Source organism: Narcine bancroftii, chromosome 7 (genome assembly GCF_036971445.1).
Source record: "Narcine bancroftii isolate sNarBan1 chromosome 7, sNarBan1.hap1, whole genome shotgun sequence".
NCBI lineage: Eukaryota > Metazoa > Chordata > Chondrichthyes > Torpediniformes > Narcinidae > Narcine > Narcine bancroftii.
In genome coordinates this window covers 30,095,976-30,109,381 of record NC_091475.1, presented here as the reverse complement: position 1 = coordinate 30,109,381, position 13,406 = coordinate 30,095,976, and the positions used below count along the sequence as shown (strand labels likewise).

General features: G+C 40.9%; 1 protein-coding gene across 12 annotated transcripts in view; it reads left to right on the top strand.

Annotated features, from left to right (window-relative positions):
* usp9 (ubiquitin specific peptidase 9) overlaps positions 1–13,406 on the top strand; it is a 263,780-nt gene that overhangs the window by 185,238 nt on the left and 65,136 nt on the right. For all 12 annotated transcript variants that reach the window (XM_069889325.1, XM_069889327.1, XM_069889332.1 and 9 more), the window contains 4 exons: positions 3,481–3,647; positions 7,812–7,920; positions 8,122–8,268; positions 9,963–10,109. In XM_069889325.1, the coding sequence (XP_069745426.1) occupies positions 3,481–3,647; positions 7,812–7,920; positions 8,122–8,268; positions 9,963–10,109 (570 nt within the window). The remainder of the gene's footprint in view (positions 1–3,480; positions 3,648–7,811; positions 7,921–8,121; positions 8,269–9,962; positions 10,110–13,406) is intronic.

The window sequence follows — 13,406 nt, the reverse complement described above, 5'->3', positions numbered from 1 at the left end:
TTGATAAATGCAATGCAGTTCACAGAATAATGCTGGGAACTCAGGTCATACAGCTTCCATAGGAAGTAAAAAGTAGTTGATAAACCCTTTCAGGTGGCCTGAACACCCTATTGTAAAGCTGCATATTCTCCACCACCCCCCTCCCCCATGCGGCTAAAGACATAGTCACCTGAATGCTTCGAGGCAGCGACACCAACCCTCCTCGGGGAGGGATAATCGGTGGAGTGCTGGGCTCCACCAAGGCACCTGAATGTGCAGCTGCTGTAAGTGGCTGCCTGGGGGCGGGCTGATGATTCTTTTATCAGCAGGCAACACAACTCCCCGCTGCCTGACAGACCCTGCCTGCCCTACTGGGGAGGGGAGGTCGGTGGGGACTGTCGGGGCAGGGGCGGCTGGCGGGGGATGTCGGGGGGCGGCCGGTGCGGGCTGTCACAGCCCGGCTGGCTGCTCCTGCACTGGGGCATCTCTCTGCGGCTCAAAATGCGATATAGTAATGGTGGTCTTCCCTACCCATAATCCCCCATGCAGCTGGAACTGTGTGGGAAACACAGCACAGTTCCACCTGTGTGGGGTATTATGGGTAGGAAAGATGGCCATTGCTGTGCTGCATATTTATGACAGGTGGTGCTATGGCACCAATCGCTCCGTTTCCATCAGAATAGGCCCTTTCAGGGTGAACCAGGCAACGCTGCAAGCAGCCTTTTAGGGCTGCCACTTGAAAGGTGAGTCTGCAGGTTAAGATCCACTCCTGCTGCCACCCTCAAGGCGGAGGGTCCACCTGCAAGGGCCTGATGTCTCTGGCTTGAAACCTTCTTCAGGAGTGTTTAAAGTTAGCAAGATGTCTGAATAAAAAGGTTGGGGAGAAAGAGTGAAAGGCACAGGCAAAGAGGCAAGAAATAATATGTGGGTTCAGATGGGAGAGTAGAAGAGAAAGAAGCTGAGAAATGATGGGGGAGAGGGCAGAGGAAATCAGAAAGATAGCTCTCTGATAGAAAGAAGGTTCAAAAAATGTGGGGCCCATTTATGAAATACTATCATGATCAGCAAATTTCAGTTATTTGAATGCTTCAGCGATTCTCTTGTCTAGTTTCTGAAGGTTGCTATTCAATTCATATCTTTAGTTATTTTTTCCTATAAGGTCACCTTGATTAGAGGGAGGGAGTTAGATTCAGTTTTTTTTTCCTTTTTATTCCTTTTTTAGATTAATCAATTATATACAAATTGAATTATGGTTGTCCTATATCTCATTAACACATTAGACAGATATTACTTTGTGTTATGATCAAGGCTTGCAATATTGTGACTCATTTGGTTTCTCTACAGAATTATTTTTTAAAGAATAATGTTAAATCAACAGATATGTATGGATTTGAATTAAATTTATATTAATTTGTGATATATGTCTGATATGACATGCTTTTTTGCTATATTAGTAGACTATGTATGTAGAATTAATATATTAAACTCAATAAAAATATTTTAAAAAGAAGGAAGGAAGGGAGAGAGGTGGGGATCTGGAGGAAAAGAGACAATTGGGTAGGGAAAGAGAGACCAGGAAAGGGAACTAATGAAAATTAGAGGTCAATATTGATGTTGTTTGGTTGGTACTGCTGAATAGAAGGCACTGTTCCTCCACTTTGCGGGTAGCCTGTATTTGGCAATACGTGAGGTCGTGAATTGAAACATCTGTGTGACAAAGTGGATGGTCACTGGCAGATACTTGCTGTTGCAGCAGAAAGAGCGAATGTGCTTAACAAAACAATCTGCTAGTCTGTGTTCAATCTCCCCGATTTAGAGGAAGCCACAGTGCAATCATTAAATGACACCTACAGGTTTACAGGTGATGTTGCTTCACTTGGAAGGACTGTTTGTGACCCCCAAATAGTGGTGAGGGAGCAGGTTTTAGTTCAAATGTAACATTGTAGTCACCGGCATAGGCACCAGGTAGTCGATTATGGGAATGGATGAGTGGGTGAGAAAGTCGTGGAGGAAACGATCCCTGCAGAAAGGGGAGGGGCATCAGTGTCTGATGGTGATTCTATTGTAGATGGTGGAAATTGATGAAACTAATGTTTTGGATGTGGAGGGTGGTAGTTAATGATAAGCAGAAACCAACAGTGTAATCCCACCACCTGAATGCAACAAGGGCAGAGTCATTAATGATAATAAGTTTTAACTGTAAAGGGAATAGTACTTGATTGCCGAATTGAAATTATATTTTCTTTGACATCGACAAATTGCATGGTAAATTGGCAGAACAGTATTGCAATCATTAACAGATTAAGTTACTATCCAGCAACAAAACAATATGACGACCAAATGGTGTTCTTTCATCACAACAGACCTAGGGGTATTTGTACACCAGTCTCTGAAGGCGAGCATGCAGGTACAGCAGGCGGTTAAAAAGGCAAATGGTATGTTGGCCTTCATATCAAGAGGGTTTGAGTATAGGACCAAGGATACCTTACTGCAGCTGTACAGGGCCTTGGTGAGACCCCACCTGGAGTATTGTGTGCAGTTTTGGTCACCTTATCTAGGGAAGGATGTTCTTGCAATGGAGGGAGTGCAGAGGCGATTCACCAGGCTGATACCTGGAATGGCAGGAATGACTTATGAGGAAAGATTGCGCAAATTGGGATTATACTCGCTGGAGTTTAGAAGATTGAGAGGGGATCTCATAGAGACATATAAAATTCTGGCAGGACTGGACAGAATGGATGCAGATGGGATGTTTCCAATGATGGGAAAATCCAGAACCCGGGACCATGGTTTGAGGATAATAGGCAAACCATTTAGTACTGAGATGAGGAGGAATTTCTTTACCCAGAGGGTGGTGAATCTGTGGAATTCATTGCCACAGAGGGCAGTAGAGGCAGGTTCATTAAATATATTTAAGAGGGAATTAGATATATTTCTTCAATATAAGGGTATTAAAGGTTACGGAGAGAAGGCGGGGATGGGGTACTGAACTTTAAGATCAGCCATGATCTCGTTGAATGGTGGAGCAGGCTCGAGGGGTCGAATGACCTACTCCTGCTCCTATCTTCTATGTTTCTATGTTAACAGGGTGATTTATTGTTTTGATGCAAGATATTTTCTTTTTGTACTGATGAATAATGAATACATCAAACAAAAGTTATCCATCAGATTAGTTGATATTTTTAAAAAATCATTGCAATGTGCTTTTTCCAGTGCATCTTGAAATTAATGAGTTAATAGCAAAAATACGTTAGAAATTTGGGGAAGTGTATGTCAAATGCATTGAACTATATTTAATTTAGAAAAAAAGCAGGTAATTTATTATTATTATTTGTTTCATTTTATCCTTTCAATATTTTTTATTATTTTGTCGTGGTGGAAGGAAGTAAAATATTTCTAAAAATCATTTCATCACTCAAAAGTAGCTTTTTTGAAAATTAAAATGTGTTACTTTTCCAGAAATAAAATCTTGCCTTAAATTGAATTTTCTTGTATTTGAAGACAAATGCAGGAAGTGAGCCAGATTCTGAAGATGAGCATGTTTGCTGTGAAGCACTGGAGGTGATGACACTGTGCTTTGCACTAGTTCCAATGGCCCTCGATACACTTAGTAAAGAAAAGGCATGGCAGACCTTCATAATTGATTTGCTGCTCCACTGTCACAGCAAGTAAGTATATCTGCCAGCTGGGGTAGAATAGAGTACTGGATATCAGCTAATCTATACACAAAAGTTCTGGAGAAATTCAGCAGATCGTGTAACATTCATAATAAGTAAAAGGCAGTTAACTCATCATGCCTGAGCCCCTCTCCAGGAGTGCTGAAAATCAGCCAGGTGGGGGGAAACACAGGCAAACAGGTAAGAGGTATTAGGTGGATACAGGTGGGAGGGTGACAGAGAAATAAGCTTAGAAGTGATGGGAACAGGGCAAAGTTCGCTCTCTCATATAAAGAAGGGAGACTGGAGAAAAAGGAGAGACCAGAAGAAAGGTGTTAATGGAAATTCGATAAGTGGATATTGATTTTGTCTGGTTATAGACGTCCGAAACAGAATATAAGGTGTTGTTCCTTCAATTTACAGCTGGCCTTGAATTAGCAGTACTTGAGACATTGAACAGATGTGTCAGTGTGACAAAGGGTGGAATTGTAGTGGTTGACCATGGGGAGGTCCTTGCTGTTGCAGCGGACTGAGTGAAGGTGCTCGACGAAATAATTTCCCAGACAGCATCCCATCTTCCCATTGGGGAGGAGGCCAAATCGGGAGCACCGGATGCAGTACATGACTCCTACAGATTCACAGGTGAAATGTTGCTTTACTTGGAAGAATTGTTTGGACCCCAGATAGTGATGAGGGAGGAGATACAAGTGCAAGTGCAGCACTTCTTGCAATCACATGGTAGGTAGCAGTTGTGTGATTGGTGGGAAGGGATGAGTAGATAAGGGAGTTTGCAGAGGGATCAATCCAGATGGAATGCAGGGAGGAGAAGATGTTCATGTAGTGGGATCCCTTTATTGATGACAGAAATTGTGGAGAATAATGTTGGATGTGTAGACTGGTGGGGTGGTAGGTAAGAGGGGCTTCCTGTTTATGTTGGGGGATGTGTCCAGGGTAGATGTGTGGAGAAATAGAGGAGATGCGAGGGCTAAGTTAATGGCAAAAGGGAAGTCACATTTTCTAAACAAGAGGGAAATCTCTGATGTCATGAAATGGAAAACCTCATCCTGGGAGAAGCTGTTGCAGAGATGGAGGAATTGAGGGAATCATTACGTTATAATACCTGATTCACTATTTTGCCTCATTTAATATTTCATGGAAGTGTAAAATACAGATGCACTGAAGTTGTTCCATGCCGCAGTCGCACATCAACTATAGTGTGTTTCGATTAAATTAGCACACTATATCAAGACAAAAAAGTAATAAATGCAAAAGCATGGATGAATGTTCACAGTTTCAGTTAACATAAAAACACTATTTTGATCAGGTTGACAGATTTTTGTGGTGGTCACAAAACAGTTTATAGTTCAGATAGTTCGGAGAGGTTCAGGAGCCTGACAGCTGCTGTGGAAAAAACTGTTCCTGAACTTAAAGTTGCAGGATTCAGACTTCCATACCTTGTACCTGAAGAAATTTTGACCAAGATGATGGGTTTACTGATGAACAGTCAGTTCATTTGTAAAGATACAAGGAAATTGAATATTTAAAATTAAACCTGTGTAGAGGCAATCAGCTGTAGTGCTGATAATTACTTGAAATGCATTTGCACAAGAGGGCAAGAATTAAGTTTTTAAGCACAGGAGCCTAACCTTTTATCCGGGATCATCGGGACCGGACATCTGCTGTTGTTCGGAAACTTCCAGATTTTGGAATCATTTTTATTTCTGTCCTTTTAAGCCCGCCCGAGTCACACTGCTGCATCCACCCCCCACCCCCACCCGATTCGCGCTGCCGTCTCATCCTCCTACGCCAGCCCGAATTGCGCTGCCTCTCTTGCCCGACTGAGTCGCGCTGCTGTATCTCCCCCTCGCCCCCTTGCTGTACCAACGCCTGGGGAATGACCTCCTTCTCAGTTCCCCTGCATTGGCGTTGGTACAGAGGTTTTAGCTGCGTGGAGGCTTATGGGTAGCAATGATGGCCACTGATCTGCCATTGCCGCTGGGCCAACTAAAAGTGCAGCGACGCAGGACAGGTATCTGTATAAGCAATTCGGAGGAATGCAATGGGATACACGAGAGTTGAGTGAGGGTTGTGTTGGGTCATGTTTGGTGCCAAACTTCATCTTTGATGAACAGATGTCATCTACTGAAAAAAGTGCCAGTTTTTGGAATTCCAGATAAAAGGAAAGGCGCCTGTACAGTACAAGGAAAGTCTAATAATCCGTTTGAATATTGAATTAAGTGGCTCGTCGACCATGAAGAAAAAAAATCAGAAATATGCAGGCAGGACAGAATTTGCTTGGCATTGCAAACTTGAATGCATAATTGATAAATTTGAAAAATAAATCAAATATTGGTCCTCTTAAAATTTTGAGATTTCATATCTCTTTAAAAAAAATTTGATGGTGAAAAATCAATTTAGGTGATTTTGATCACTTTGTGAACCTGAGATAGTTGTTTGTCATTTTGAAGAAATGACATTAATCATTAAAATGATTTTCACTTAGGACAGATTAGAAAATAGTTGGAAGTTGTAACATTTTTAATGTAATTTTAATAAAATGGGCTAATTTAAGATTGTATGTCATGATTGTCTGGCCCTTCTTCGGGAAAAGTGACCCCGAGACTTTCAGTCCATACTAGTTTGGAATAAAGATCAGAAAGGATTTGGCATCCTTTGTTGAGAAGAACTGGGTGCAACTAGGCAACTGGAAGCTCATCTTGTGCTAGATGTGGATCCTTCATTTACGTGACAAAAAAAACCAGCTATTCTCCTTCCACCATTGCTTATCTTTATCAGGTTGATCTTTCTTAATGATATTCCTTGAATTTCACTCACTCCAAGTCAAAGGCAAAACTATGGGAATTCACAAGGGTCCAATGTACACCTGTTTCTTTTTATGGGTATATTGAATAATCCTTGACTGAGTCCGATTCAGGGCCCTTCCCTCAACAGTTTTTCTGTTGCATTGTTGACTCCATTGGTGGTGCTGCTTGCATTCAAATGGTACCTTCTGTTCTCCCTGCTCTCTCATTCCTAAGCTGAAAGTTTGTCTATTCCATTCACTTTCTATATCTGCTATGAGCCTCCGGCTATTTCAATTCCACCATTTCTCAACTTGTTTCCTGGAAGGATGTTATTTTGCTGTATTTTCCTTTGTGTCTGCCCTTCACTTAAGATTTCCCTCCAAAATATCTTTGAGGTACACTTTAGGTCATCTCTTTGCTACATTTCTATGGACAAATTTTTCCTTCTTAACCTTCTCTTCGCCACCCCCCTCCACCCCCCAAGCCGTACAATCCAGCGGGACCAAACCCAGCATTTTTTCATGGAACACCTGCCTTCTTCATTGTTTATGCCAGTGGTTTCTAAACTTTGTTGGTCTGCCGCCCCCTTGGCCTCCAAGGAACATCCTGAGTGCCCCTCTCCCATACAACAGCACTGGGAGGGGGTGGTGGTGGCAGCGCTGAGTGGGGTGGGAGGGTTGGTGGCGGCGCTGAATGGGGTGGGAGGGTTGGTGGCGGCCCTGAGTGGGGTGGAAGGGTAGTGGCGGCACTGAACGGGGTGGGGGGGTAGTGGCGGCGCTGAACGGGGTTGGGGGATAGTGGTGGCGCTGAGCAAGATGGGGACTGTTAGTGGCGTTGCTGAGCAGGGTGGGGTCAGTTTGTGATGGCGCTGAGCAGGGTGGGGGGGATTAGTGGCAGAGCTGAGGGAGGAAGGGAGGAGATGGTGGTGCTGAGAGAGGGGTTAGTGATGCTAATATAACATGATGGCCACCAAGACCAGGTCTTGCAATAATATTTTGTTGCCATTTATTTTGCTCGGTACTGCCACCCCAAGTTTGGCCAGAATATTACTGCACTGGCTTCTTCATTAAACTTTGCAGTAAAGTGAATAATAACAAGACTGAAGGTTCAGAACGCTCCCTTTTCCCTCACTGCCCCCTTGCATCTTTCCACCACCCACAGGAGACCAGCAGCACCCACTTTGGAAATCACTACTTTACACTGAAGCTGCTAAATAGAGACAAAGGGATCAACCCACTTTCTTGTTAACTGGAGCCACAGAAAAAAGTGTAAAGAAATTGAAGAATAAAAATGACAAAGCCTTTGAAATAATTTGTTAAAATTCAGATGCAATGCTGATTGAAACTAAAATCCAATTCTTTTAATGTTACAGAGCAGTTAGGCAGATGGCTCAAGAGCAGTTTTTTCTTATGGCGACCAGATGCTGCATGGGACATCGACCACTGCTTTTCTTTATTACCCTGCTCTTCACAGTATTAGCAGTAAGCAACTTTTCAAGACTTTATAAAGAACTCTGATTATATCAGTTTAATTTTGATTTTTAAACCAAAGAGGACAAACTGTTTTGTGGAATCCATCTGTTCAATAAACAATAAATGTTAATGCAGTTCTTTTAACTGACATTTTATTCAGCGGTATTGAAGTTTATTGCATTTAATTTGTACTTGTTCTCCTGCTGCCAGAGTACCGCAAGAGAGAGAGCAAAGCATTCAGCAGATTACTTCATTCTTTTAAGACATCTGCTAAATTACGCATACAACAGTAATATTAACCTGCCTAATGCAGAAGTTCTCCTCAACAATGAAATTGACTGGCTCAAAAGGATTAGAGTGAGTAAAATTTTACATTTTTTAAAAAAATGTTAAGTGGAAATTGTTGATATTTTCTGTCATAAGTATACAGAGCACTTTATTTATTGAATTTTGTCTCTTGTTCTTGATCATCGCCTGTTGTGATATCAAAAGTTCAGTCTGATTTGAGAACATTCAAATATTTTTCCACATTTGAGGGTGAACAGTGGACCACTGAGCAGAAGTGAAAATTTGACTTTTTTGAAAGAGAGACAGCCAATTATTTTCTTACTGATGATGAAGAATGATGGCAAATGGTTCTATATTTCTAAGATTTCACTTTGATGGAGTTGTTTTTTCTCTTGTCATCCAACCTTATTTGCTTCCATACCCTCGGTTCCACTCTGAGCTTATATGTAGTGCTTAACTCAGGATCATTTGCCTTTGGGTAATAGTCATTTATTAGAAAGGATTATGTGCACTTATATTATCATTCTGGCATCCTAAGCACATTGCTAAGTACTTATTAACTTCTGAGTTAGATTTGTAATGTGGTTATTTACTATAGGCAACTGTAAGCCATTGTGAACAGAGCTGATTCCTATTCAAGCTTTTAATTTGTTTTTACTTTTTGTTTTAACTTTTCTTATTCAAGCTCATGGTTATTGTCATGTTATATCTGGTACAGTGAGAAAGTTTAATTCCATGTGAAACCCATCAAGTCAACTTTGATATGCAAGCAGCAATACAAAGTAGAAGAGCAAGAGCATATTACAGTGTGAAATGTTACAGTGATAAGATCAATTAGTGCAAGAGTAGCATGTGAGCACGGTTGTGGAGTTCATTGAGGAGCCTAATATCTGGGAAAAGAAAAGGTATTTGAGCCTGGTACGCAGTTTCACACTCTTGAACCTTCTCCCTCATGTGTGGATTAGTCCATCAGCATGTTGACTGCCTTTCTGAGGCAGTGAGCTATGAATGGATTTTGATGGAAAAGGTTTGTGTGGTGTTCTGCACCTTCTTTCAATCTTAGAGTAGCTCACATGCCATGCTCAAATGCATCCAGCTGGGATGTTTTCTACAGTGCATCTGAAGAAATTGACAAGGAACATAGGGAGAACGACAAACTTCCTTCGCCTTCTAAGAAGTTGAGATGTGGATATGGTTTGTTGATTGTTGCATCAAAGTGATTAGTCAAGTCAAAGGAAATATTTACTCACAAGAACTTGAACTGATCTACTATCTCCACTCCAATGTCATTGATGTGGACAGGTTGACGCTCCACCCATTCCCCCTCGTGAAATCTTAATTATTTTTTGATAATAAATGGTGAATAATCAAGTAATTTGTTTATATAATTTGACTGCAGAGGAATATAGAATGGACCTCCTGAAAATTCTGCTCTTCTCAAATAGTGCTGAGAACTGTTCTTTTCAAAGAAATCATGTGTTGATTTGTCACTTGTGCAAAATACTCTCACAGAGCGTATTTCCTTAGCAGTGAATTGTGAATCTTAGATTTGTTGCTCAAAATTATGTTGCAAAAAAAACAATAGAGCTCATCTATCTGCAGAAGTTAAACTTTGTCACAAGACTGAAAAAAGTGTGCAATCTTAAACTTGATAAATTGTATTTCAAGCCCATTTTGGATAGTACAACCAATGGCCCACAAAGGCTTAATGTTGCACATTTTGAATTTAAATTTCAATGTTTGATCTTTTTCTAAAATGTTAGGATGAGGTGAAGAGAACTAGTGAAACTGGTGTTGAAGAAACAATTCTGGAGGGTCATCTTGGAGTTACAAAAGAGTTATTGGCATTCCAGACATCTGAAAAGAAATTTCATATCGGATCAGAAAAAGGAGGGGCTAATCTCATTAAGGTATGTCCAACAGCAGATCAGGTTTTACATATTGTATGTTTTCTTAATGGTTGCTTGGATATTGTCAGAAAATATCATGTTTTTAAGTTGTACCTTTTTGAATGACCCTGATGGAGAATTTATATTATTAATGCATTTTACTTTCAACAAAAATATTGAGCCCTGACTTAACGGGATTTAAAGAAAAGTTAAGACTGGCCCCATCAAATCTGCAATATGCTTGTGCTAAACAGTAGTATAGTATAAACAACCCAACAAAGTAAGATTAAGGCACATGATTATTTTAACTATTTAATGTGCAGCATTACACACGTTGGGCTCAGCAGATGTGGTAAAATGGATTTTAAATTACACCTTCGAACAGGAGCATTGTGTGTAATGGAAGTTTATGCACCTGTAGAACCTTACTGTACAGAATCTCATTTTTGTTCAAAGTAAAAGCAGATGAGAATCAAGGATCATATGAAGATTTAAAAATTTTAATTGGTGTGTTCCTGAAACAAAGCTATGGGTATTAGGTCCATTGAACCAACAGGGACATTACGCAAAATTGTCACAGGTGACAGAATAGAACTTGAAGATGATTTGACTGAGACAGCCAAAAAGGATGAAGTAGCATTGGCTATTTCAAAGACTATTTCAAAGGCTATTTCACACTTTCAAGTGATCCCAAGAATTAACTGCCAATCAGCCTTTAAAGTGTCTAGAGTGAAAGCAAAATCAGCTCAATGCCAGCATCAAGTGACGTCATGAAACAGGTAATTGCATTGTGGGATTGAAATGACCCAAGTTTTTGCATGCAGGAACATGAAGGAAGAAAAGATTAAATAAAAGTATAAACTTTGCCATGGTAAAGTTGCAGCAGAAGAAAGAGAGGAAATAAATAGCAATAGTAGACAATTTATAAAGATTGTGGGGGGGAGCAATGGTGGATCTGACTTCCAGAATGCGCTGTGGCAGAGAAACCCCTCCATGAATACTCCGTGCATGCAGCGAGCATACAGCCCTTTCTCTGCCACATGGAATTCTGGGAGGGCAGATTCGCTATCACTTTTCCCCACGTGTGATAGTACAGGATACTAACACCAATGAAAATATTTGCTTGTAGTTGTTGTGATTGGCTGAGAGTTGTAGTCACGCCTACTGGCAGGTCATAAAGGGCTGCTCCTAACCGGACCCAGGTCAGTCTGGACGGGTCGACCGTACTGTAATACGCTCCAATCTTTTGCTGATTAAAGCCTTGGTTTGAGCTAACAAGTCTTTGGGTCATTCGACGCACAACACCACGTTATTTATAAATTGTACACAATAGTGCTCCCAACTTTCCCATGCTATATAAATTGTGCACTGGAGCACTACAAACTTCCCTATGCTATATAAATTGAGTGCTACCAACTTTCCCACCTGTTTAAAAATTGTCCGCTGTTACTATTTATTGCTAGCACTTTCCCACAGTCCCTTATAATAGTTCGTATCAGTCATCACAACAACAACAGGAGCTGAAGGGCTCATACTGTGCTGTACATAAAGCTTAATTATGTTATAATTGGAGATTATTAATTTTGTTCAAATATAAGATCATAAGACAATGATCAGGATTTAGGGCTCGATGCGTCATTACGTCACTGGTAGAAGGTAGAACAGTCTTAACCCCGGGGATGGCTCCTTACAAGAATGAAAGCATTGAGTGTACCAGTTAGGAGTAGTCGTGTGAAAAGCCAAACCCCCATTCCTATCCCAGGACACTGAACAGCCAATTTAGTGGGAAGCAAGTGTGAAAGGGGCTATGGGCCAGTTCTGATGTGTCATCAATTTGCAGCATTTACTCAATTTTTTTGCCTTTGCAGATGCTGCCTGATAAACTGAATATCTTTCCCATGATTTTATCTTGATTGTTATGTTCCACATTTCATAGTTCCAGCATGACTCTTTTCCTTTGATATTCAGCTCCAGACAGATTTATAATTACCAAGTTTTTACATCCTCATTTAGATGACAGCAACTGTCGTCTGTATTCACTTGGTCATCACCCTAACGTAGATAATCTGTTTCTTCTCTTCCCCACCCCCTCACTCTTTCATCTAACTGATACCGCCATTATCACTTGCCCTGTGTCTGTGAAAGATCATAAGCCATAACTTTCTTGCTCTCAAGACTGTCTCATTTGTAAAGTGCCTGCATTTTCTTCTATTTCAGATTTCTATCCCCCACAGTTTTTGCTATTCCTCTGCCACTAATTGTATGGGCTGTAAAATACTGTGATTGCTGCATCACCAATAATGTAGGAACTGAATAGGAGGTAAAAAATGGGGAATAGTGGGATAAAATGTTTTGAGTTTTTTTTTTGAACAGTTGCGCACAGATATTGAGCTGGTTTAACTTTAAATATCAAGAAGCATGGAGCCGGTGAGTAAGAGTGAGCCAAGCTGTATGCAGCCAAAATTTCACAAATCCCATTTTAGTTTGAATGGATAGGCAGTTTCCATGACTGCAAATTGAAAATGCACAAATTAATCTTGAATTAAGGCATGCAACAAAAGGTGCACCTCTCCACTCCTGATGAAGGGATCAGGGCCAAAACTGCCTTACTTTCTATGCATGCTGTGTGACCTGCTGAGTGTACAGCATCTGTGTGTGTGTGTAAAATAAATAAATAGAAACTGGTTAATGGTAACTTCCTGATAGTTGATGTCAAGCCCAACATTCCAAAATTAATTGGAGAGATAGTACATAAGCACAAATAGTAAGAGCAGGTCACACGTCTCTGTACACATTGATCTTTGTGTGTTTCTTCAGGTGGTTGTTTTTCCAGACTCTTTTGTGTAGTCTTTCAAAGGCGCTATTTGCCTTGGCGCGTCTATTGTCTATCTCTTTGTCAATCCTTGCATCAGATGAAATGGTGCAGCCGAGGTAGGTAAACTGGTTGACCGTTTTGAGTTCTGTGTGCCCAATGGAGATGTGAGGGGGCTGGTAGTCATGGTGGGGAGCTGGCTGATGGAGGACCTCAGTTTTCTTCAGGCTGACTTCCAGGCCAAACATTTTGGCAGTTTCAGTGCTGGAGAGTTGGCTCTGAATGGGCAACTAAAGCGGCATCGTCTGCAAATAATTAACATCCATGATTATACCCAAATACTTAATTCGATCTGTCCATTTAAAATTAAGAATGTTTTTATAAGCTGAATAATCTCCTTCACTCACCGGTAATATTTCGCTTTTTTCCCCAATTAACTTTATATCCAGAAAGACGTCCATATTGCATCAAACACTCCTTCAAATGCAAAAGTGATTGAGCTGGAT